The following is a 27,210-nucleotide window of genomic DNA, read 5'->3' as shown; positions in this document are numbered from 1 at the left end:
TTATTTAGACGCAAAAGAATTTATTAAATTAAATATGCATTCACAAATAATTATACACAGTTATCAGCTATGTCCGTTAGCTAAATAAACATTTTTTAAAAAATAATTTTATCTCCCCACTGTTTTATTTTGATAAAGCAATAACTTAGAACCTTTAAAAGGTTAGATTAGCGAACGGGAGTTCCCATTGTGAATGGGGACTGCGGCATATCTAGATCTTGATGTGGTTCCATTTGGTTATTTCTCAACTCATGCAGTGTCTGAGAGAATTGCGACCATTCATCGCTTCTAGGTGTTGCAAGTTGCTGAAACGATAATTATACAAACGTTTTTTATTAGATTCTTATTATTAAAGCAATGTTGGTGACTTTGTTGGCCTAAACAAAGAAACTGGGGTCTTAGAAAAGTGTAAAGGCTACTAAGGTTGGTGGAACATGAAGGTTTTCAGATTTAACTGCTGCCTGGAAAAAGTGCGACTTTCTAACTTCAGTAATATATTTCACTCTGATTTAAATAGTTTCATATTGAATCAATAATATGACTCCAAAAATATAAAATCTATGGTAGAATTCTAGAAATTCACATACCTCTCCAACATCATAAACCCAAATTTTTCCCATGTCATCGCCAACTACAATTTGATGACCAGATGGTGTCCAAATTACTCTATTTAAAGCTGGATTGCCATCAATTATGGTACTAACAGTTGGAAGCTAGAAAGAAAAAAAATTATTCCATCGGCCAAAAAAAAAAGGAAATATTTTGAAAAAGATACTGACTGGTACATGTTTATAAAAATGTAAAGAGTTTCAACATACTTCAGTGTCACTATTTAAGTTCCAGAGATCAAGACGTCCCATTCCATCAACACAAGCAAACAATGCAGGGTGTATGGGAGACCACTGAACATCATATATGTAGTCTCCATTGTCTTCAAAGGAATACAATGGCTTCGCTTCCTAACAATGAAATTAACACAAGCACTCATTAATTATTTAAAATTGGGACAATACAGCTGCTGACCTGAATTATCATTTTGCAAAGACTGATCCAACCCTTACACAACCCCTCAATTTTCCCACTATCAACCCCTTTAATTTGCAACAGTGGCCAATTAATAGGTACTTCAATGAAATCCTGATCAAAGTCAGGCAGTTTGTCTATGGTTTCTGAGATGTATTATGTTCATGTATGCTCATGACAGACAAAACAGTTCTGAATGATTTTTTTGGAGTACTTATAATATTGACTTTTATCCCTTCACTCAGAGTATACAAAATTCAAATACGATATTTTTTGTACACCATATAAGCTTTCATAAAATGTTTGGCAAAGAGGTGAGTATGCATGCCATCATTGTTAAATACAGTTAGTGTCATGTTTTTAATTGTATAAATAAAATGGTGTATAAAAAAGGTGAAATTTGATTACAATTTAGTACTTTACACAATAGTTTAAAGCACTGAGATATGACATCCATCCCTCATACTGCAAAACAGTAATATATATAGACGTCTCTTTCAAAAACTCAAACTTCAGTATGTATCACAATAAACCTTTAAGTTTGGGGATCAGTAACTAGCATGGATCATGAATGGCTTTCAAAAATAACATTAAAATAAAATGTAAATAAAGTAGTTTTCACTTGAGACTAATTTTTGTAACTAAATAAGAAACAATGTTTCACTAACTATACACTCGGCCAATAAAACAAATGTGAAATTATGCGAAAAACTTTCAAGCATCTCATCTACAAATCTAATAGTAATCCTTGCTTGTTAGCCCAAATTCTCACAAAAATTAATGAGAATATGAAAATAATAAAGATAAATACCTTCATGCTCCATAATTTCACTGTCCAATCAATTGATGATGTTAAGAATAAATGCGAGAAGTCATAAGAGCCTTGACCTCCAACAGCACAATCTAAACCAGTGATGGGCCCCTGGTGCCCTTCGAACACTTCCATGATACCAGCTCTCGTACCATGACGACAAGCGGAATATAAGGGACCTTCTTCAGACCCAACAATAAAATTGTTGAAATCTCCGTAAGGAAATGACAGAGATGTAACGGCAACTGCCTTAGTTTGCTTTTGCTGATTAAGCTCCATCGTATCCTGACAAATGCATTAGAATCAATGGAATTAAAACAATGATTGGTACCTTTCTTTAGTTGCTGTATGCATAAGTAGTTGCGTGACACAAAATTAATTTTAGGGGCCTGGGCTATAAAAAATTTCTTATGCTATGTATAGGGCTGTAAGATAAATTTCTGAACTGCCGGAAACCTATAATTTTATACTGAGTGTACTGGAGCCCAATCATTACCTTTGAATCCCAAAGATGGGCACACCTCTTTAAAAACCACTCACACTCATGGATAGCAGGGTAAATTTTATCTTACACTCAATCAGCTCACTTTGTAAGTAATAAATAAAAATTGCTCATTCACTCATCTCACTTTCAAAATATAATAATTAAGCTCACTCCTTCACTCACTTTGATTTTAAGGTATATGTATAGCTCATCTCCCACTCATTAAAATTTTAAAAATACTATTTGCTCATTATTCTCATTACATTTACATTTCGCATATCTCCCACTCATTACAATTTTAAAAACACTAATTGCTCATAATTCTACATTTACATGATCTCATTTTGAAATACATTCATTCATCTCACTTAAAATTAACATACTAATTCAAATTTGTAAAAAAATAACAAATATCGCCAATGTCAAAAACCAAGGAGTAAGAACTAAGGAATTCGCGTACACGGTACTACACATTAATGGCCTAGTATAAAAGTAATGAACAACCTAACAGCTAAAACGCTTCCTTTACTTTAAAATTCTTAAAATATATGAAGAAAATATTACAGAAATAATTCACTGAGACCAATGTCAAACCCCAAGGTGGTCAAATTGTTATAGCAACAACAAGGGCTTAATATCAAGGGGAATGAATACTTCGAGACTATAGACGGACACGTTGAGACCCTAACCCCGTAACGCTAAGAGGGGGGAGGGGAGGAAAAAAGGAGGCGGTCTTATTTTTTGCGTCCTCGCAGCAGCGTTAATCGCGTCGAAAAACGTAATTTTTAAGAACCAATGAGATTGCAGTATTATTTGATTTTATTACAGCGGAGTAGCATACCGGGGGCCCCAACGGGTGGAATTGAAGAAACGCTAAAAATAATCTCGACATATTCATTCTCCCTGAGTATAAATAAATACATTCTTGCATTACAAAACCAATAAAATCAAAATCAATTAAAATATGACAAGTCAAATTGCCAAATGCAATTGTATCACACTTTTTTGGTTATTCATCTCTTTAATTCTCACTAAAATCTCTACTATAAGGTTGAAGCATTTAACTCACCTGCGGAGAGGAAAGCATATCGAGACTCCATGTGCAGAATTTTCCATCAGTTGAAATGCTTACTAAATTGTGAGCATTTTGAGTACCAACAACTTTAACGCAGTATATAGGATGCTGAAAATGTAATAACATTTTATTTCAAAAATATTTACACAGTCTACCACAAAGTTTCCTAAGTGGTTGATCTTTATAAAATGTCTTAGAAAATAGTGATCTTTAAAATTGAAAAACTTGGGTACCCTGAAAACGAAGGTAACAAAGTAGGCCATGCACTTACATAACAGTGTACCCAATTACCATACATACCTTTATGAAAAATTATTTGAAGCACTATTATATTTTCTGTAAGCTAGCTAGCTTACAGAAAAATTATAGTGCTTTAAATATTCACTATAAAGAAGCTTCTTTATAGTAAATATGAAGAACTACCATTGTGAAGTAGTTGACAAACTTACAAAATTTTGATTCCTGCCACATTGAAAGAAAACTTTGATTTTTATAACCAGTACTTTCGCTAGCATATTAATGCTTTGAGATTTTCCTCTTTGACGTTTATTGTATTACTATACCTTAATTTACCTCATATCTAATGGTAACTAATGAGTTTAAACCACGGTGGGAAATAAGGATTTTTTTTAAGTGGGCAGGTGACCAGTGACCCCCTTGCCTAGAATAAATAAAGTGGACCATGACTAGTGCATGTTGTCTGCTACATTATAATAGCGTGTTTTAACTTTTAACGGTTTTTAATAGGGTGAATTCTAGGGCTGTGCGAGTCATAGAAATAGAAATGAGACTAGAACCACTGCGCTATCTGGTAATCTCAAGGGAAACGGGCAAGCCAGAAAGCTGCCATGAGGGTGGATTCGCTACTAATCCACCCAGGAGTGCGCCATTTATTAAATAAAATTGAAACTTTAATTTTTTAAAAATAGGTGGCTCCCACAAAGAATACTGGCTATTCCACTCTCATGGCCACCTTCTTACTCTTACATCTCACCACAATCTAATCATGCTTCTAGTCTCATTTCTATTTCTATGGTGCAAGTACTCGAACATCATCGATTACTCGGCATTTCTTAAAATAGAGTACTCGAACTGGACCTGGAATAAGTAATTGGAAAACACTCGTCGATTATCGAGACCAAAAAGTTGAATAGTCGGGTATCTGATTACTCGAATAAGCTGGTGTAAGTTCAAAGACGGGTTTTTGCAAATTCTTTGGGGTGGAAATAATAAAGGGTACCTACAAGACGTACAAACAACAAATACTTTAATGACCTTTGGGATGGATCACTGTCTTTAATACGTAATGCGCCTGCGCGGTTTTTCTTCATGAATTCGGATATCAGCCGGCGTTAGAACTTAGGAGTCTTAACTTCCTAAGCAATATACGGACAGACGGTACATTAATAATTAAAAAGAAGTATATTACATGGTTACTTTACAATTAATTACTATGATTAGGCTATTAGCCTAGTATACTAGTCTTTTTATATCCCACTAGTCACTATAGGGTTACTAAAGTTCTGAAAATTATGGTTCATTTAATTAAAGGAATATTTTTCAGCATTGAAAGCTAGTTCATACTAATTTTGAACTTAATTTCATAATTACTCAAATAAGACCAGCTCCTAATCAAGTACTCGATAACCCTACTCATTAAAAATATGACTCTAGGTTTTTTTTAATTACTTGACTCTAATAAGAAAATTTCCCCTTAATCAAATACTAGATTACTCGACTCGACTTGAATACTCTATGAAAAAAAAATTCGTACTCGATACCCGACTCGATGGCCTAAAACCACTACTCCCACAGTCCTAGTTAATTCGAATTGGAGTGTACAAACATGCCACAGCCGCCGTTACACAGACCTTCAAATCCAAAGACTAATAATATAACATTTGGACCTACAAATTGCAAAATATTCAATCAGAATCACTTAAAAAAGTTAAAGCACTTCGAATTCATTAAGCGGTCCAAACCACTTACCCCCTCCGATTTAATTAATAAACTGCCGCCTTATTTCCCACGCTGGTTTAAACTAACCAATACCCCATCTTTTTAAAATTCATTGAAGCACCTACCGTGTGAGCGGAGGCTGAAAGGGGGCTTCTTTGAACAGGAGTTCGTTTGTTACTTCTGTTATCCCACAGAACTATTTGACCGGAGTAAGTCCCACCAATAATAAGATTTGGATGAAATTTTGCGAAACAGCAGGACATAACAGGAGACTATAAATAGAAAAACCATATTTGTTTTAAATTTGTTTGTCAATAATTCATATGGTAGAGGCTATTACAATTTCGTGGTTAAAATTTTAATAAAATGGTCTATATTTTAGTAGCCTATGGGGATAACCTCAAAAATGTCTTGAAAAAAAATGGGGTTATTAAGTTTCAGTGGTACATGAAGTGGGGTAATTAAAAATTGTTTATTATAATTTGGTGGCTTATGGGGATGATGATCTTGCTTACTTGACAATGGAATACATATTCTGGAGTTGTCTTTTTGAATTTCATATTCCATACCAGACAAACTCCATCTGGATCATGCGGAGAATCTTCATTGTTATTGTATGAGGCGCATAACAATTCAGGAAACTGAAAATACATACAAAACAAATATATAGCAACTAATTCTACTCCTTCACTCAAACGTTTGTTTGAAAGTGACTTGTAAGACTCACTTGAGTTGACCAGTCAAAAGAAGTTACAGTTCTGTTTTTCGACCAGTGGTCATCAAAGAAGTATCGATTCAAGGATACTTTGATTCCACTTTTGTCTTCACTAAAACATTATAGTGTTTATATGGTTTTATGATTTTAGACTGCAATAATTATACGAATTTGTGATTGGAGTGCCTACCTGTCTTGCTCTTCACCTCCACCGGTGTAATCAATACAGATATCAATATCTTCATATAGAGCCCTCTCAATAACTTTAGAAGACCTATCAAGGAAAGTATGAAATTCTTGGCTGAGAATTATCTGCATCTTCTCTTCTTCACTTAATTCTTTTACAACTGAAATTATGAAATTGAATTTTTTTTAAAATAACATTAGTTATCTAGAATTTAGTGGAATCATATGTATTGCATAGAACCATACACCATTTGAACTGCCTAAAATCTACTTTTTTTACGTTTCACTTGGAACCTTCCTCTAATGTCCTCTGTCATTCCCTTACAAAACTTTAACACAACAAACACAACTATTGAGAAACATTGAATATTTGTAGCAACTTAAAGACAACATGGGCTAACTAATTAATGCAATTGCCAGAGGTTATAATGTAAGTTTAGACATTCCAAGTGTATAAATATATAATTTCCTCACTAAACAATATACTTTCCAGATAATTTTACTAATGAGAATTTCATGATATCCACTATAAAATAGACTTAGAAAATAAACATACCTTTTTCTTCCTTCTCTTGAGCATTAGCAGCAGCTGATGCATCGTTGATCTGTGCCACTCCTGGAAGAACCATTTCCACGGCTGGTAATCCAGAAACCTTGTTGGCACCCGCAGCGTCCAGGGAAGGTAGAGAAGATCCTTCTCCGTCTTCGTCCACTGGCACATCACCATAAGTGAGAACTTGAGTATTTCGTTGGGAAAAAAGTGCAAAAAGAGAGAGGACAAAACATAAAAACATGCCAAACAAAGGTATTTTGTTCACAGCAACAAGCATCGCAATTAAGAAATAACTATTTGAGTAAACTGATTTTATATTTTTCGACTACCATATGAAAATATGGAGAGATGTGATGGGGTTTTTTGAGACAGACAGCTGCAGTGTTAAGGTACCAACAGTACAAAAAAAGTTTCCAATGCATTGAAAACATACGCGCAGCATTTCTTTCGTTATACATATTAGATACTAGACCTTAAGTGGGGAAAATTGAAGTAAACTACGTTTCTTTCTACAACTTAAAACTAATGAGGAAAAAAAACTAAAAACATTTTAAGGAGCTCATGGCAGCTGATATCACCAATTACACCATTTATCTATTCGAATTAATGGAGACTAAATAATTGTATGCTTTCATAGGGATTGTACGGGCAACACAACCGAGTAGGTTGAAATTTCTTGGGTTTTCATAATTGGCCCCAAATTAGTAGGGGTTTACCGAATTTTCGTAAATTCATGAAACATTTTTCCATTGAATGAAGCAGTAAAAAATATCATATTTTCTTAATTATCTAGATTGAGGAAAACAGTTTATAGGCCTCCATAGACAGTGTTCTTACACTTGCTCTGCTGAGCTAGACTAAAACAATTTTAAATTTACTCATTTTAAAAAAGACCATGACTACTCTATGATTTTAATGTACTAAAGGTTTACACTGGAACCAAAATAAATATTTATAACAAAAATGTTTGGACAACTTAAATTACTCCATTACTAAAATTAAAATATAATATAATATACGACTGATCACTTTCCAGGACAGAAAAGTAGTATTTCTAAAATTAAAAATTGTGCAAAAAGTACAAGACTGAAAAAAAAACTATTTCTAAAATATCATTAATTAGTGCACTTCAACAGGATACCAAAAATAGTTTTGTAAATGAAAAAACGTTAACACTAAAAAAAATCGTGCTTGAGTGCGTTAGTTTCACTCCATGTGCATCATGCAACATTTAATGGAAAACTCTTAAGATATAAGATTAGCAAAATTTCTAATTTATCAATTGTATTTCGTTAGGGTTTATAGAATCCAAGTAAAGCTTTCTCTCCAGAATAGGTGTCAATAAAATTGGCATCAAAATAAATTAAAGAGACCATAATTGGCCATAGAAGTTTTTTATATTGTAAAGTTGAGTCATTTTTGGAATTGGGTGACTACACGGAATTCAATATTTTAGAGATACATCTATTGAAAAGTTAGGTTTGTCTAACTAAAAATATTTAAAAAATAAAATCCACTGTTGCATTGATTAACCAAGAACATATTCATTGATAATTTGAGAGAATGACTACGTTGAGGCACTATTTAGCATTGCTCCTAATCTTCCTCAGGCTCCAAGGGTAAGCTCCTTTCCCCTTGAGAAAATCATCTCATTGGTTCCTTAGAAATGTCTTCCAACGCTATTGAAGCACACAACAGTGACGTTCCCCCCTTTTAGCAGCAGGGGAAATGTCCTGCTGCATGATGCCTGCAGATCCTCTCAACATAATCATTCTCCCTAAGTATAAATAAATTCTTAGTTTAACACATTAGTAGAATCTATTTTTGACTCAAGCTAAAAATAGGTAGTGTTTCCAATAAATAACTGTGAAACAGTGGTTTTTACTTCAGTGTATTCAACCATTGAGTAACATATTCATATAAATTTTATCAGCTAGCGTTAAAAAATTACTTGCATAAAAATAAATAGTTCTACTTTTTGCCCAGCTAGGGGTAACATATTTTCTCTTAAGAACCTGATCACTTGCTAACCTAAAGTCGAAGTTGAGTCACAGTCACACAATGATCCTGTTAATTTAGCATATTTTGGATAATATATAAGAATTGTATCTACATTATTAACAATAGACACAGTGGCGTACCCAGGCCCCCTCCAGAACATGGATTTAAATGGAATTTTTTACACATCAATTTTCATCCAAGCCACCAGCCCCCCCCCCCATTAATTAATTTCTGGGTGAGCCACTGCAGACTGAATTAATAAAATTTTTATCACAAAATATATTTAGCTAAATACACTGTTTATTAAATAAAACCATTACTGCCATTTTGAAAGGATGTTTCATCTGAATTAGATAACGAGAAACTGAAACTATAATTCCACTACCTTCTATTTCTTCAAACCTCATTTAAAGTATTAAAAGTTCAATCCGTCAATGATTATGATACAATCTTTTCATTGGCAATTTCAGTATATATGTAGACAACACTAATACCAGCTGTAAGGTCAAATTTCATGGATCAGATTCCAAAAATGGTTGAAACATCAATTGGCTTAATCCCTCCAATAACTTTCTATAAGGACATGTAGTAGCAAAAGCAACATAAGACCCAAAAGTGTGTCAATTCTACCTTAGTGCCCTTTAAAATATTTACTGAGAGCTAGTCTCACAATAGACTACGTAACCTACTAGTTGGAATAGTACTAGCAACGTTATATTTAGTCTATGGTCTGGCGTGATTTTATCTCTTCGATTTATTATCCCGTAGACATACGTTCTAAAACGCCTCACTCGGCGGCGCTGAAGTGGAGGAAATTTCAAATTTTGATGACGTATTTTCAACCCCCTCTTCCACTCCCTCTTTTTACTTCGCGACAAGCTCTCGTTAAACATTATACCGTACTGACACACTTTTGGGTCTTATGTCGCTTTTGGTAGTAGCAGTCTGTTTTCTCTGGCACCAGCAGGAGGATTAAATTAGGCACAGTCACTGCACCCTTCAAAACCCCCAACTGACTGAGGCTATATTTGGAGGTTACGAGAAGGACAGTGAGACTAAAACATTTTTTGACAGCAAGGGCAAAATCCAAAAGCTAGACTAATCCCTAAAATAAATCACAAAATTTTCCTTTTTCCAAATTGATGGAAAAACAACAAGTTTGTGAAATTGTTTACATAGTGTTTTAGGAAATGTTTCTGGAAAATATCTCCTCACATTTTCTTTTTGTCAATTTGCTGGACCTAACATTGTTAGTGACACCACCTACCCTTCTACCTGTTTGGCTTCACTACCGAGTACAAGTTTTGATGTAAACAATAGTAATACATTCAACTTTAACATGAACCATGTAAAATTTTAAATAAAATAATTCCAATATAAACAAGGCATTCTCATGTCATATCAGTAGCTTACTAACACAGTGATAACTAGAATTGCTTCAAATATCATACTTTATTTAAACTATCAATTGGCGGTTAAAAAATACACCTTCCAAGGGAAAAACAAACATACATATTAGTTTATAGTGCCCATTTTATAAAAAAAAAAAAACAAACCACAACCCGTTTAAGTTTTTGTCCCAAATTTATATTTTGTAAAACAATTGGTATTAGCCATATAGCTCTAGTTATTTAAGAGATTTTTGAATAAACAGAAAATAAAAAGCATTAGGATGCGAGAAGTAAAGAGATTGATTTGTGTGGCTGGCACTACCTACCTTGAAATTCATCATCCCACTCTATAGTGTTAGGAAAAACAAAGTGACCATCGTCTTTTCAGTCCAAGAGAAATCATGAGAAATGCAAGTTCAAAAGCAAAGGCAAAATATGGGTATTTTATGGAATTTAACCTACAATACCACAGGTTGGCACAGCGAACATGTTTCCAACTCATTATTTCTTTTCGATAAACATGATTGTGTAAAATTTCAATAATTATCTATATATATATATACAATAATATAATATATATATACATCCATTTACTTGGTCAAGTGGCTAAGATTCTAACAAATTAGTTGATATCAGATGTTAATACTATATTTCTAAGAGATAAATATCCACCACCTTATTCCAGAAGTAAATGAAAAAAGTTATTTGAATTGGTTCAAATAGTGGTATGAGTATGTAGAGTAAAATCATTTTCTGAGTTAAATTGCACTACGGAAATTGTGTGTAATTTGCTGCTGTTATATTGGGTAACAAATCTGATAGGTGACTAAAGTTAAGTTTTGCCTTCAAGAAATTACCTAAACCAGTTTTAACTAATAGAGATATCCCAATAAAAAAAGGTCACACTAGGAAAATATTTTCATTTTGTGAAATATAACGCTCTGGTTACTTAGATTTATTCACTTTGTTAACAGCACTCGTTTTTTTTAATCAAAACTCTCAAAATGCTGCAACTGATTTTTCAAAGTGTAATTTGAAAATTAAAATATTGTTGGGGAAATAAATTATAGTAGCTTTCTAAAACTTTTATATTATGAAATATTAAGAAACTATTCTATACTTTGTAATTTTTACCATTTACATATTAAGTAGAGTAATACGTGTTATATTTCGTGTCTTTCATGGTGTATGCTTTCCCAATTTTGAATCTAGCCCTTTGAGAACGGTGCCTTGAATTGGGAAGGTACATATGTTTAAATTTAACGGGCAAGAAGGATATTTCTCTCTTACATGTACTTCTACTTAAATTGAAAATGAGTAAATGAAGCGCCAATTTATTTAATTTTGTGATACTTATCATTGAAGCTATTTCACACATTCTGCTTTTTTTAAATGTGTTCCGATTCTCGAGTTCCATAGTCAACCATTAAAAACATGGTCTTAGTCAGCGGTGTAGTCGGGCCAGGGCATTGCCCCGGTGCTTTTTTCAAAGGCAGGGCCCCGCCCCGGCTTGGTTTTTCCATTTTGCTTCTATTTCGTAAATCATTTTTCTCGAATAAAGGGTGTGAATTAACTATAAATTTTGCCCGCAGGAAAATACCACAACAATTTCAAATCGTTACCTAGGTACGGCCAGCTTCGATCACGCTAAAAATCGAAGTTGGACATACATCTATAGCGGCCGGTACAACTACTGGAACAAGCTAGTAGGTATCATATCACTTTACTAATTATGTAATGGTTACATTAATGATTGTACTTAGGGGAGGCATTGAAGAGCTTTAATGATGCCATTTAATTTTATCCTAAATAGTTTGAAAATATTCAAATTTAACACTTAGTCAAAACTTCAATTTGATCCTAAATTTACAAAAAGAACTATGCTACACAATCCAATGTGCAGAGGAAAGACTATCTTGAAACGTATAGGTGAAAATTAATCGCCACTCGGGAACCGTCCCATGAGTCCTCACCCAAACTATTGGCCGAATAAAATTCTCAAACCATTCTAACACAAACTAATAGCTCGCGGGAGCTGGATCTTGGAGTTTTTGGAACTGTTCATATAGTACCTGCTCGAGAGCAGATACCATCTAGAGAAAAGGCTGAGCTCTTTAAAATTCGTCTGCTTTAATTTTTTAGACCTGCTTTTAGGATGGAATTTCAGACTATTCGTACAAGTTCTGAATGACACAAGACGTTTTAGCGACATCATAGCTCAGTCCGAATCATTTCTTTGGACAGTCCCAGACTTACAAACAGTTTTCATCTTTGGTATTTTGAAAACTTCATAGAATGTTAATGAATTTTAAGCAAAAACTAAATCAGATTGAGACAAAATTTCTTTTTGTTTATAGTAAATCTCGGCCCAAAAAATGATTTTAACAAAATTCCCTTAATTATAAGAAAATCTGTGAACTAATTAATACCTTGAAACGTCAAAATGGACTAACTAACTAACAAAGAGTGGATGTGATTACTAGCGTAAGGCCACAGGATATAACAATAAGAACAGTACATGGCAGATCAAAAGTTATTAGTGAGCCAACTAAAGCAAATTTATTGGGATTTATAGATAATAAGGCATTAGAAAGGGTTAAAGGTTAGATTGGTTATGATTTCTTATGAACTGAAATTCATTGACTATTTATTAAGAAAAAAATGAGCAGGGAATGACACTTGCTTTGTACCTTATATATCATGTGACAATTTATCACAATAACCACATACATGACATTTCTAATGATTAGATTCGCTTTCAAAATGGTGCATTCTAGTAACCCACACTACTAAAAGTATAAATCTTAAATTTAATCAACAGATCTTGTGCAAATGTAACAAACAAAAATGGTAATAAATTGAGACCACGGCTATAAATTTTTTAAATATTTTTAAGATTATTATGAACTTGAGCTACCTCGAGGGCTCAGACATTTGACACTTTAAATATATCAGGCATAAGAGAAAATTACGTTCAATGTGCTACTTGATATATGATAAAATAAAACTTTCTTTATAAATAGGCAAATCTAAGTCCTATTTTATCATAAAATATATAGATACTAAAAATAACCAGTTGACCAATTTTACTCGATAATGGAAATGCATTAATTTGTTTTGTTTGATAACTAGAAAATGTTCGCTGCACTCAAAAAAAAACAACACAATATTTCAGGTTCTTTTAAATATTATCTATTGTAGGAATTCTAAGTAAATTGCACGATTTTTTAGAAGGTGATTACACGAAACTGATTTTAAGCTAGAACAATTGTTAATACCGCTATTATTAACATAGACGAAATGAATGATTATGGAAATATATTTTTGCAAGGGGAAACCTAGAATATATTTCTAGGCATTGATTATATAATGCACTAAGAGTACAATTTCTTATTTCTTCATGGCAAGATCGAGTATCTAACAGGTTTTAGAATGCTCAAGGTTTGAAAAGCAGAAAGCAGGGTGAAAAATGAGCTTACAACAGTAAAAACATTGACCTACCTTCATCCCAATGTATCACTTTGGATAGCATGAACAAAACGAGACTACATTAAAATTTCCATTGTATAGACAAATTCTAAGACAAAGGGTTTTAGAATAGAGCTTTGGAAGGTGCATTTATTGATTAGTTTATCAGTAAAGCTAAACACTAAGAATCATGAGTACTATACACGAATCCCAGTTTAGTTTATCAATAAAATTAAATACCCAGGATCAGTACTATATATGAATCCCAGTTCAGTTTAACAACTAAGCTAAGCACTCAGAATCATAGTTTAATTTATCAGTAAAGATAAAGAACCAGGATCAATATTATATACCAATACCAGTTTAGTATATCAGTAAATCAAAATACCAGGAACAGCACTACTAACAAATCCCAGTACCAGGATCAGTATTAGAAAACAAAATCTCAGTGTACAGTACCAGTAACTTAAATTACGTAAAGAACCAAAGTAGAACAATACGTAGCAAAATTAAAACCGTAACAATAAACATTTTAGTACACTCATTAATTCTTACACAGCATAAAAAAAATTGAAATAGAACCTGTAACAAATTAAACTTTTCATTCAAACCACTTTACGGGAATGGGAAAGTTGTGATCACAAATAAGCACTCCCGGTGTACTTAGGTGGATATAAGCAAAATGGAGGGATAACACTTGTGACAATAGTTGAGAGTATAATTTCAAATTGTGTTGAAAAATAAAAGCTGTGATAAATTTAAACGCATCATTATGGTAGTACTTTAGTGAAAGCCGCGCAAAAGCATTAATGTTTTCATCATAAAACAGCTAAAAAAAAACACTTCAGGTCTACGGACCTAAGCCCGCTTTTGGTTATCCCTTTAAAGTATACAACAATTCGCTTCAAATTTATTGTATTTCTATTACTACAAGGCATTTTATTGTTAATTGGGTAAATATGAAACATTATTGTGTGTTAAACTTACCATAATAATCCAGAGGGTGAGCTTTTATTTACAGAGGCGAGCACAGCACAAAAGAAATAATGACAATGAGATCATTTTAAACTCATTAAATACAAATAATAACGGTATAACTGTAAAATGGGTTGATAAGCATGCACAGTAAAAGCTAAAAAAATAAATATTTCTTAAAAGCTTGAGCGAATCAAATATAGCCTATTGTGTGCATACCACTATCTGTCTTTCACGTCAAAATGATAAAGATTGCCTATGCGAGGACTATATTTCAAAAGCGATCTGCAGTATATTGTTAGTTCTGTCTAAGAAGCACTAAAATACTTTCCAGAATTAATTTAACAATTTCTTATGGAAATTATATACTTCAAATAAATACATGTTCGGAAATACTTAGGGCATATCACATTTCGTAAATTTATTGGCCTACATTATAAAAAAGTAAAAAAAAATTTAAGGTCTATACACAAGAGCCAATATTTTAAAGTGATGCACCGATATGGGTACAGCCGATATATCGGCTATTCGTGACCAATAAAAATTGGCTGATATTAATAAAGTTATCTATCATAACAGTTGTGTTTATGATAAAATCATTGTAAATGACAGTTCAGTGCACTGTCAATACCATTTTATTCTAATTATTTATTATTTATAAGAAGTTAATTGCCAAATGTTTCTTTACATTTTAATTGATACAGATTTTCTATCACAAATCGAATATCATTGTTTTTTATGTTTACACTCGTAACCCCCTGTCTAAAAAAGGTATGTTCTAGCTTCTGAAGTCTGGCGTACATGGGGCGCCAATCAAATAAAAAATTATCATTAGTTAATCGATAATTTTCTTATTATTAGTTATAATATTAGTTTTTCCTGAAAATATTTTTCTAATATCGGTAACGGCCAATATCGGCTTAATTATGCCAATATCGGATTCATTTAAGCCAATATTGGCCGGTATTAGAAAAATATTATCAGGAAAAACCAATTTAAGAACTAAAAATAAGAAAATTATTGATTAACTTATAAATGATAATTTTTTATTTGATTGGCCGCGCCAGGTACGCCAGACTTCAGAAGCTAGATACCTTTTTTCGGCATGCATCCCTAATACGTTGCCAACTTTTTAGATGAACACAGTTTTTGAGTCTAGTTTTTAGATATTTGAATTTATTTGTTTGTTTAGTTAATATTTGTCTAACTTGAAAATATAACAGTGCACCTAATATGGCAATTTTCATTTTAGTTACTTTTAACATTTACTTAACTATGATAGTTTAATAAATGTGTCAATATTATAATTTAATGTGCTATAATCCATAGAATGTGCATCAAAATTATTGGATTTTATGTGTTATAAAATGAGCTGTTCAAAACTTGGCCAATAGCATTGTTAGTTTTTCTCCATTTTCACACCGAGTATTATCTCTGTTTTCCCCATATGGTCACAGTCTTTCCTTTACTAATGCTTCATAATTCTTTTATGGTAAGCTTAACATCTTTTGGGCTTGGTTTAAAGCACAAAAATGAATGCATTGCTGTTTTTGAGCCTTCATGTTTTAGTCACTCACGAAAGAAATCGGCACTGCCTATGTAATTTAAAGGCATTAATAATAATAACCAATTGTTTATTGGAATCCTTTCGATATAGCTATTACAGAATTTTTGTCCAAGTTGTTAGACAAGATTTGGGTAGTTTAAATTTGCAAATGGCAACAAATAAAAGATTAAACTAATTTATTCCGACTTTTGAGCATGCAAATTCATAAATTTATCGAAACCTATTTTTTGTTGGAGATATATTATGGAATCAGGGTTGCTTGATTTAAATCAAAATTATTAATATAATAAAATTCAATTACAATTTAAATCAATTGATTTTGTACTTATGAAACAAGAGTTTTGTAGCAAAACCAATCACAAGTATTAACTTTTTAATTTTAATTATGCTTAATACAATCAATTTAAATCAAATTATCAACCCTGTAAGTAAATCTTGAATGATAAATTACACTATGAACCAAAAACACATGAAAATTCCTGTGAATTCCATTTAAGCATGAGCTTAAGATTGTGCCACATAGCACTAGGTGGTTTCGTTTATAAGTGAAAAGGGTTCTTCAATAACGAGCTCTCATTATTGATAAGAACCTGTAATTCTATGTGGTGACATCAATGTCAGAGTCTTAATTATGATCTCAATTAGTAAAATTAGGTACAAAATCCAATTAATTTGACATCATGAAAAGCACAAACAGCACCAAGTGATATGACAAAGGATAAAATTTGAAGTGATAGAGGGTTGCAAAGCCAATTTGAGAGATTCACATTACAGATAATTATATACAACAGCCAACATTGGTGCAGATACTAATGGCAACCACAACTTATCCGCTTTCATTATTTTAACACAATGTAGCTTATTGCTACGACTAAGTAATTGTTACTATAACAAATCGAATCCCGTAAGATGAGTTTAAGTGCCAAATTTATATTACTACTATTGCAACCCTCGTAAAACTGAGGAAAATGAGAAATTAAGAAATTTAATGAATGAATGAGTTGGTTGGATAGTACAAACCTTTCCTGGTCCTCCAGGCATGTCCGTTGTCCTTCGGAGAAGAAGCCAACGAACCTTGGAAGGGGGCAGGTTAGGTACATAATGATTATTTCATGAAAAGAGATGAAACAGTAAGCAAAGAAAGGATATGCTGTAACCAAAATAACGATCTCTTATTCAAACAGAAGTTTCTATGTTACTTCAAAGCACTGGAGAAGGTAGAGATTTGATAAACCAATACTTAAAAAATTAAGACAACATATGTGTTTGGCTAAATTATACTTAAAAACATTGGGGAATTATCTTTTATGTAATTATAATATCTGTAGCGAGTACAATAGTTTTATTACTGGGATGTAAAACTTTCCTTTCATAAGATTAAATATTACTCTTTCCTGATTAAGCCTTGGAAGAATTCCAGCATTGTTTCTTCACCAGGGTCAGGGATAAAAGCAAAGGATCCATATATAAACACTACTTAAATATGTCAAGGAGTTTAAAATAAAAGAAGAGATCATTACTTTTTATACAAAGGATTTTGTATGGTTTGGTTCGTATGAAAACGTACGAAAAAACTGAGAGAAAAGACTGAAGCAAGACAGGAATTAGAAAAGTGCATATGGTTGTAAAGTAGAATTGCATTGATATCTAAGAGCCACAGGTAGTTAGTGTGTGATCTGATGAAGATGTCATTTGGTTAATTTCAGAGACAAGGCTGGTGATAGGGCACGGCAAGAGGAGACAGCCTAGGCCCTACGCTTTACAACGCTTTCTGGGTGCTCCGTTTTCAGTGTCAAAATATTTTTCCACTCCTATATCCTCACTCACTGCCTAGGGCCCTCCACACTGTATCACCGGCCTGTTCAGAGATTATTATTTAGGGTCACGCAAATTGACAGATTAACAGGGTCCTATTATTGTTAAAAATCAGATAGAACCTTGCATGATATCTCATATTTGCATTGTCTTGTAACAAACTATTCACACACTATAACTACAATATATATTTGTTCATAAATAAGAACTGAACATACCACACTGCAACAAGATGTTGAATAATTAAGTGCTGATATTGGTATGTGATGCATTTTTGGTGACCAATGAAAACATGAGCCCAAACAATGACATGTGAATATGAACACAAACATACTAAAACATATGAAATAATTGCGAAATGATAAATCGAAAACTGCAGTGTTTCAAATATGATATTACATAATTAATTTAATAACCATAAGTATGACAATTGTAACCTTCATATTAATAGACCCATGTTGAAAGTTGGGGGGCCGAAAATTAAAATTTTTACCTGGCAACTCAGCATTTGGACGGAACATCCGTTTCCTTACCTCCGCCTGTATATTTCAATGGGTGGTTCAAAACGTCACAAACAGGATGTTCCGTCCAGAGGTCTCAGTTAAGCCTCGTCTGCGGCCCCTCTTTTGTTATGGGTCTATTGAAATCACAGTAGAAAAAGTTTAAACTAAAAAAATTACTTAATCATACTTTTAGTTATTCTTGACCAATGTCAATGATGATATAAAATAATATAATACCAATAAATAAATGTGATTCAGTTTGTGCTACATCTTTTAAAATAACCATGCCAAAAAATAATGACACTCATCTTCACAAAGTTACACCAGCTTAAAAAAATATAGTTACCAAAAATAAAATGGTATGCACAATCATAAATAGGCTACATATTTAGCTCAAACTCTTAAAAATAACCATTCTTTTATTTTAGAGTTGAAATCCTTAAAAGCGTTACCTAGATTCTCTTTCAGAACTTACAAAAAAATGACTTATTTGTAATATGCCTACAGATTATTGATGATTTTGATTGAACTTGCCGTGACTCACATGAATTCCAATGGTTAAGTTTGTGAAAAATTTAGCTATATGGAATCGGTAGTTTGGTAAAAATTTTCTAAACGTTTTTGCCATAGCAGGGTGACCACAGGAAACACTACAATTTTTTATAGGAAAAATAGGAAATTTAGAGTTATTTCATAGGAAATTATAGGAGTCATTTTCAGATAAATATTTGAATTTATAGGAAGTTATAATAATTTTAATAAAGATAAAACCAATGCTTTTAAATGAACTTCGGTGTAATAGTAATATTACATTTAATATGAAAACATCACAGACCTTGTGACTCGATAAATGTATTAAAGTAATAACTACACTTTCATTTTTTACCACCAGCCAGCCGTAAAAGCCAATGAAATTAGTGCTTTAGTAAAAGGCTGGCTGTTTTTGAGTGCCTTCTAACTTTAAAACTATATTGAAAGTAAAGCGCGAAGTACGAAAATTGACAAATTATAGGAAGACAATCGAAATATAGAAAAAAATGTAAAATATATTAATTGTGGTCACCCAGCCATAGGTAAGCAGTTTTGTAACCTACCCAAGTCAGGATAAGGGCCACATTACCTAAGTTACAATTCACCACAGCGATAGCTTGTCACCCTATTTGATTTAGCAGACTTAATCTTTATGAGTGGCGTAGACAAGGGGTGGGGTGGGGTGGGGGGATATTCCATGACAAAATACCCAGCATTTTGAACCCTAGATTATACTAAAACAATATTGGTAATTTATTATTGACCTTCACACTGGAAATCTGCTGATGATTAATTTAAAGTATAAGGGACAAGTTCGGCAAAAGGGTATAGAGCTGCATGTAAACTAAAAAAATTACCATTTACCAGGGAAATCAGGTAATGATGGGTTAAATGTTTTTCTTTTTAAATCAGTGTTTCTGAAAATAGTAGCAAGATAGTTACACTGAGGAGTTTACTGTAGTTTTCACCTGGCAATCTGTGCTAGTAGTAAGAACATAAATTTGTCAAGGAAAGGGTCAGACTGTGTAAAATTTTGTAGGTTGAGAATGGGTGAAGCTTAAGAACAGTCGAAGCTACGCCCAAGGGAAAGTTTGATATAGTAATCACCTCTTGTCTACTCCACCAGCCTGTGCCAGAATTTTGACTTTTGTATTACCAAAACTGTACTTCAAGCTCCCTAGTCTTTAATTGGCTTCACATGTCCATGCTCAAAATCTGTCAGTCTACTGTAGGTGGAAGATTGGGGATAGGGTTTGTTACATAATTATTCCACAGAATAAATTTATAAATAGTAATTTATGGATGAGAAGGGGAAAACTACGTAATGGTAAAATGTGGGATAGAAATGGTAACGTTTCCGCTTCAAAAACAGCTCTTTAAATGAGTAAGTTTATACCTTATCAAACCCCTCTATTCTGACGCCACTGAAGTAATTACAAGGGAAAATTTGCATAAACTCATAGGACGGGGAAACCAATGTGAAAAATTAGAAATTTTTAATTGCGCAACACCAACAATAATACTAAAAATTTTGAAAAAAATTAGAAAATAAAAATTGTTAAATATACTCAATATATACGTAGAAAATAGAATTTTACAATGAATTAAAATAGTAAAATTATTATAATTATTAAAAAGGCAGGCTGAGTAAAATGCTGGTAAGAAATATGAAAGAAAAGAAATTGTATCTCTTGTACATTACAATAGAGAACATGCCCAAATCATAAAACATTTAACCAATACTAATGGATATGGTTATCGGAGGCTCATAAGATGGAGAGTATGGAATGAATATCTAGCATACCCAAGTTTAAAAACACTAACTCAGTCACGAATATTTTCAAATTAATTTTTTGCTTGATTTTTCCCATAATATGCTTCAATTAATCATACCAAAAATTATCTTGCTATAAAAATGTAGTTTCCTAGATATATTTTATTAAAAGATTTTAGGAACTTGAAAAATAAGTTTAAAAGTCTTTGTTTTTAAAATTGGGTAACAACAAGCTCTTCCCTGACATGATTCGAGTTGCGCAGTTTTAGTCTTACAAGCCCCTGAAAGAAGCTACGCGATCAGAATGAGCAAAACAATCAAACAACACACATATGTACTAATCGTAAATGTCTGATGAAAAAATAATGAAAAAAGTATTAATATTATGATAAATTTCAGTAAGTTTCCTAACTCTGATTGCAAAAAATCATAAAATGGTAAACAAATTTAAATCTAAACCTAAAGTGGTGTGTACTTAAATAATGATAAATTTAATACTGACACTGTCATTCGTTTTTTGTGATAGACTAATCAAATAGCCCTTAACTTAAACTTTGCATGCTTTTTCCCATTCATGATTTAGTACAAGTTAAAATACATTTACCTTCTCTATCGGCATTTGCACCCGCTGTCTGCGTCTGTTTATTGTATGTCACATTTTCTTTCGGTGGTATATTGGTTTGATGTACATTAACCACACTTAACTTCACTTTCCTGAAAAATTACACAAACATTTCATATTGCGGTACTAATGCATTCATTTTAAAATCATAATACTATAAAATTTCTTTCTATGGTTAAATTATAAGCATTATAAAATTTGAAAATCAGGAAATATCCAAGGATTTGAAACCCATCAAGTTTGTTTTCTCTTTTTTAAATTTTACTTTTTTTATGTTATTAAGAGGTTCTTTTTTTAAAAAAAAGACTTATTCTCTCAGCCAAAGGAATACACATCGAGAAGCATGGGGCTATTAAAAATATAAAAAGTCAGGTTTTAATGACACTGGTTCATAAAATTAAATGAACATATTAACTTTATTGTAAATAGAGATTTTTTCTTATTTCATTTCTTGAAAGTTTATCATACAATTTGACTGAAAAATTAGCATAATACGCTAAACTCTGTAAGCAGATATTATACTTGGAGCTACTATCGATTTAATAAAGATTTGGGACGCAAAAGGTTGGAGGGTGGTTTCGTTGATAAAGGGCTCTGATGTCTAAATAGTCACTACATGAAAAATGCACCCAGATGGGAAGGCAGAGTCTAGCTGAAAAGGTACTGCTGAGTTTCAAAAAAAATTGTGATGCAAGTGTCGATTTATTTATCCATTAGATAAATTGGAACATTGCACAATCGCCCATTTAGCTTATTAATTTACTATAATTTAAAACTGTTGGCAATTTACAATTCATCAAAAGCAAGAAAATAAGTCCTAAATTTAATATATCTGTCAAGAAAACCTGCATTTCGTTTAAGGAATTTTTCCATCATTTTTTTTATGTTTAAAAACAATAAAAAAACCCTTGCCAAGCCAAACTCACTTCAAAGCTTTAGAAATTGTAGCTGCGTTTGATACTAAGCTTGTATCGGGTGATAAACTTGTATCTATAGGCGGCGTCCCACTGGACTGATTCAAACTTGAAGGACCTGATAAATTGTGAATGCCAACGGACATAAGCAGGTCATCGGGGTCCATTCTGTCTATTTTAACTTTATAACTTAATCCGCTTGAGCAATCTTCAGCCAACTGGGAAAAGCAAAACATTAAAATTATAATGTTGGATGAATTTATAGGTTTATGAAACTAGTAAATTTACTTTTTTGGCTTCCATTTCTTTTCGCTTCCTTTCCTTTTCTTCCCGGATTTGGGCAAGCTTTTGCTTCTTTCTCTCCAATTCAGCGCGGCGGTCAGCCATTTTGGAAACGGTATAGCTGGTATTAATGTTTAAAGCCAAGGTGAACTGATTTTCTCTAAATGAATAATTCTAAGTTAGAAACCAAAATGGAGGTTCATAAAAACATATAATCAAGAAACCTATACATGTATGAGAAAATGGTTGCATTATGAAATAAATTAAGATTTCTCTAAAAATTGTCTTTTTTCAGATAATGGGATTTTGACAATAAGGTATTGAATAATACCATCCCCAAATTCATTTTTCCACAAAAAACACTACTTCTCTGAGAACGTTGTTGTAATTTCAAGTATCTCTACCTAAAACTGGAGTTTGAAACCATGGAATAATTAACTAATAATCCATGGTTTAACAATGAATTAGTTGGCAATTTTCTATTGCTCATCTTGATATAAATGTCATTCACTATTATCTGAGAGGAATAATAACTACTTAGAACATTAGAGGGTAATTTATGAACTTAACAGATGTACTTTCTGCTCAATCTCGTTGAACTTTCTGCTGCCGCACTCGGGAGTTTCTCCATTCTACGGTTTATTTTTTTTATTTTCTTGCTTTTCCACCTGTGTGTTATATATAAGCTATTCTAGCTTCCTAACTTGTATTTTGCTTAATAATAAATAAATAAATAAACCTTTAAAACTTCCAAGCACACCTTAGTAGTAGAAATTTGTGTAGCGTTTAACATTTATGAATGCCAATTATTGTTTTTTCTTATTAAAATTATGAATACACTATGAGAATGACCTAATTGCGCTCATTGAATAAAAAAAATTAAACATAAATGAAGTTCATTGGAAAAAAATTTTGCCACCAACAAACTGCGATAAATTTTAAAAAGTCAAGAACAAGATTTCTCCATCACCAAGATCAAAGGGACCCTCCCTAATTTACCCACGTAAATAGCATAGCCATCTTGAAACCGTCACACGAAATTTGTGCTCAAGGCTAACCAATGCTATGCCTTTGCTAATCAATTTTATCATACTGCAATAAGTTATCTTTCTACTAATTGGAAAACCATTTTTTGGATAGCAAGGGCACTTACTTGCGATATTCTTCAAAAAAGATGTTTACATAAAAACCAGGTTCGCGAATTACATTTCAAAAAGTTTCGATCAGGTTTGCGTCTGAATAAGTGATCAAAGATAATCTAGACCCAACCAGCCTTGGAAATAACGGTGGTCAGGTGGTCAAAGACCAGTTTATTAATTGCTCAGACCAGTTTATTTATTCAAAATTTTAGGGGTCACTGGTCACCGTGTCCAGTTTATTAATTCGAAATAATTCCAAAAAATAGAAGGTGACCAGTTTAATACTTCGAAATAATATCAAAATAGGAGATGGCAAGTTTATTATTTCAAGGTTTCGATCAATTTTGATTTCCCTATTCCCCGGATTTCTATGTACCGCGACTCCGCATCCCACGAACGATTCGGACAGTCGAACCCCCTCTGGCCTCAAAGTCTCAAACCCTCAATCCTCTGTCTTGCTTTCCCCCGAGTACGCTAGGCTACGCGGTAACGGACCAGGGACTCGGGAGCTACGGGGCCTAGAATAGAGAGAGAGAGAGAATACGGTAAATTACGAGGGTCTTCTTTCTTGTACTATTCTTGTGATACTCATAAAATAAAGTGAACTATTTTGAATACGTGTAAAATTAATTTTACCATGTAGTATATGTTTTTATAGGCTTATAAAATGACATTAGAACATTTTATATGAGACCAGTTTAATAATTCATCAGCTAGGGGTCACTGGTCATAATGACCAGTTTAATAATTCATAATCTTAGGGGTCACTGGTCATAACGACCAGTTAAAAAAAAACCCTTATTTCCAAGGCTGGACCCAACTATAGATATATTAAATAGTATAGATGCAGAATTTTACGGGGGACTGATACGGAAGTGACAGCTAGCAGACAACGCGTATTTTCTGGATGCGCGCCGCTATAGCGCCATCTTTCCACCAAAAGCAAAAATAAATTACATGTGACTTCAAGTTCCCAGGCTGAGAAATAAGGAATTTTTTAAACTGGACCTGTGGCCAGTAGATCCTAGGCAGTTTAATTAAAAAAACTGGCCACTGGCCACTTACCATTTTTAACCTTCAAAATCAGGCTTTCATAATTTATGGTCAAATTATCTATTCTTTACAATATGTGCTAGGGCACAAGCTTAGCAAGGATAGAGTCCTTGTTTTTACTAGTCAAATCAAGAATCCTTGTCCTAATCTAATTCTGTCATCAGGGTATGAATTCGCAAGATGTTGCGAAGTATTCTCGAAATTTTTACGTAGTGGCGCTGCGGTATCGCGATTTGGGATCTTAAATATCGGAGTTGCTCCCCCTCTAAGGTTATTCATCATATAGTCATATAGTACACCCCCCTCCCTCACGTACTCCTATTATACTCTTTGCTCTTACTTTTACCTAGAACCATTAACGCGGTACTCAATGTTATAACGCCGTTTAAGTTTTCTCCACGTGGCAGCACCATCAAGCGGAGTAAAACGGGGAAATTGGTCCTCAGTTGCTCGTTTTTCCCACCCCCCTTTTCTTGGCTGCGAGCGTTTCGTGCTCCTCGCAAATCGTCAAGTTCGTCGCTTTCGCGCCCTGACCGCCGTCTTCAAGATCCCGGGCTTGAGTTTTCACGCGGTGCCTGAGCCTGCCTCCGGAAATTAGGGTATTTTTCACTAGGTCTTCCAATCATGGAACTAATAAGAAGCTTCTTATTAGTTCCATGTTCCAATGTAAATTTTACTACATCTAACACAAGAATATAAATAAAATATTGATATTAATTTAATAAGTAAAAATAAATATTATGTAAACATACCTTCAACACTTTCCCAAAACCTTTTAGATGGAATTTCAATACTGTACGCTATTATCGGTAAGCCTTGGCGCAACGCGCAACTAACGGACGGAGAAAGAACGGAAAATATTCTGCCGAATGCCGACGAGCTTAGCGGTAAAACGCCGCACGATAGGAGAGTGAAGTGAATACGTTTCGTCAGTTCTCGTTTTTACTGAGGACCAATATTTCCGCTTATTGCCAGTGGTGGCGTTGGAGTAGCGGAGGCTAAGTGAAAGCCGCGTCGCCTATCTAGTACCGGGTCCAGGGGTTAATGGTTCTAGCTTTTACAAGTCTATTAGCGCGTGATGGAATCACGAAGAATTTTCTAGCGCGCATGCAAATCGCGCGTGCTACGCTTATAATAATAAAGCTATGTCTTGTGAGGTAAGGAGGTAAGATAAACATTTTGCATTTATATTCCTTGTTCCATTTCTTTTACAGAAACATTTATTCGTTCACCCTTTTTAATTTTTCCGCGATTATTATTCGGTGTTTCTCTATTTATTTTGTTTTCAATTTCGATGATTTTAAGTTTTCTCTTTTATATTATTTTCAGCGATTATTATTTGGTGGTTTTGGAACTTTTTTGTTTTAAAATTATTTTTCGGTTTATTTTGGTTTTAATTTTTCCTCTCGTTTTAAATCACTCATTTTTCCTCAGATTTCTCAAGCAACACTAGGCTTTCTTTGGTGGCACAAGAACAGTAGATACAGGGACGAGAAAGTATATTGGCGGCCTCTGTTGGAATATATCACCCACGGCCAACTTTGATCTCTCGCGCTACAGCGGTCATCTCATTCGTTGACGTTTCTGTGGCGACTTTTGAAGTTAAAACGTCGCCTCTCATTGGGCGTCCGTACAGATGCCGGAATTTTCAAAACACACGGCGATTTCGCGTTGGCGGCGTCTGCTTTTTTCGGCGTAGTTTTTATTTTCTTAAAATTTCAGTTTACATTTTTTCTAATGATTGTAAATGGGAAAAATATGTAGTTTTGGAAGCTGAATAGTTTGAAGGTACGGTATTTTCATTATCCCTTTAACAACGGCCGCGGTTTGTTTACATCTAACTCCCCGTGAATATGAAGACGTTTAAAATCGAATTTTTTTTCCTGCTTTCTCGTCCCTGTATTTACTGTCCTTGGGTAGCATTCGATATAGCTCTAAGCCACGTTAGTACAAAGAACAACCTCACATTCGTAAGTAAACTCAAACACTGTCCACAGTTTGCCAAAAGCCCACATTTAAGCATGTTGACAGGCGATATATTCGAAAATCTGTGCATATTAAAGTTTTTTAAACTTTTAACCGAAAAAACACGGTAAATTCATCTCTTAAGTATTCGTGTCTCTTGAATAAAGTAGTTTGAAAATTTCTAAATTCTATGATGTTAAATTGTACGAGCCATTTCCACCAGAATTGAAGTTCGGCGAGTTGACATGTCGCCATCTATTTAATACCATGTCGTTCTTCAGTACAAATATCTAAATGCTGCATCAATCAATCAGCTAGGCCAGAGTCATCTAGCGACTTTTAATACGTTTAATTCAGGTGGCCGGCCTACAATGCGTAGGAGGGCTATGGCATGTCCTTCATGC

At 33.3% G+C, this 27,210-nt stretch overlaps 1 protein-coding gene across 23 annotated transcripts; it reads right to left on the bottom strand.

The window, feature by feature from the left end:
- LOC149921130 (cytoplasmic dynein 1 intermediate chain 1-like) lies at window positions 1-25,610 on the bottom strand. 23 transcript variants are annotated; one of them, XM_090163405.1, is made up of 18 exons: window positions 25,594-25,610; window positions 22,656-22,809; window positions 22,380-22,585; window positions 21,436-21,545; window positions 17,229-17,282; window positions 14,654-14,674; window positions 13,700-13,717; window positions 10,525-10,578; window positions 6,810-6,989; window positions 6,258-6,414; window positions 6,080-6,179; window positions 5,868-5,993; window positions 5,478-5,624; window positions 3,388-3,501; window positions 1,835-2,119; window positions 819-959; window positions 588-713; window positions 1-305 (listed from the first exon to the last, which is right to left on the bottom strand). In XM_090163405.1, exons 2-18 carry the CDS (start codon window positions 22,752-22,754, stop codon window positions 168-170), a joined length of 2,076 nt encoding a protein of 691 aa, XP_090019531.1. In that variant the 5' UTR covers window positions 22,755-22,809; window positions 25,594-25,610; the 3' UTR covers window positions 1-167. The 23 variants fall into 23 exon arrangements, with proteins under 23 accessions (XP_090019531.1, XP_090019530.1, XP_090019529.1 ...); XM_090163404.1 differs by lacking the exon at window positions 25,594-25,610 and adding an exon at window positions 23,799-23,913; XM_090163403.1 differs by lacking the exon at window positions 25,594-25,610 and adding an exon at window positions 23,803-23,913.
- Between the last annotated feature and the right edge of the window lie 1,600 nt (window positions 25,611-27,210).

Source organism: Leiobunum rupestre, chromosome 11 (genome assembly GCF_980474605.1).
Source record: "Leiobunum rupestre chromosome 11, qqLeiRupe1.1.hap1, whole genome shotgun sequence".
Taxonomy (NCBI): Eukaryota; Metazoa; Arthropoda; class Arachnida; order Opiliones; family Sclerosomatidae; genus Leiobunum; species Leiobunum rupestre.
This window is presented reverse-complemented; position numbering and strand designations above follow the sequence as displayed.

Coding starts and splice junctions, on each gene's coding strand:
- LOC149921130 (XM_090163405.1), bottom strand. CDS start 22,754: ATGGCTGACCGCCGCGCTGAATTGGAGAGAAAGAAGCAAAAGCTTGCC. Junction 22,586..22,655: donor AAGAAATGGAAGCCAAAAAA/GTAAATTTACTA, acceptor TGCTTTTCCCAG/TTGGCTGAAGATTGCTCAAG. Junction 6,990..10,524: donor GTGGGATGATGAATTTCAAG/GTAGGTAGTGCC, acceptor GAAATACTCAAG/TTCTCACTTATGGTGATGTG.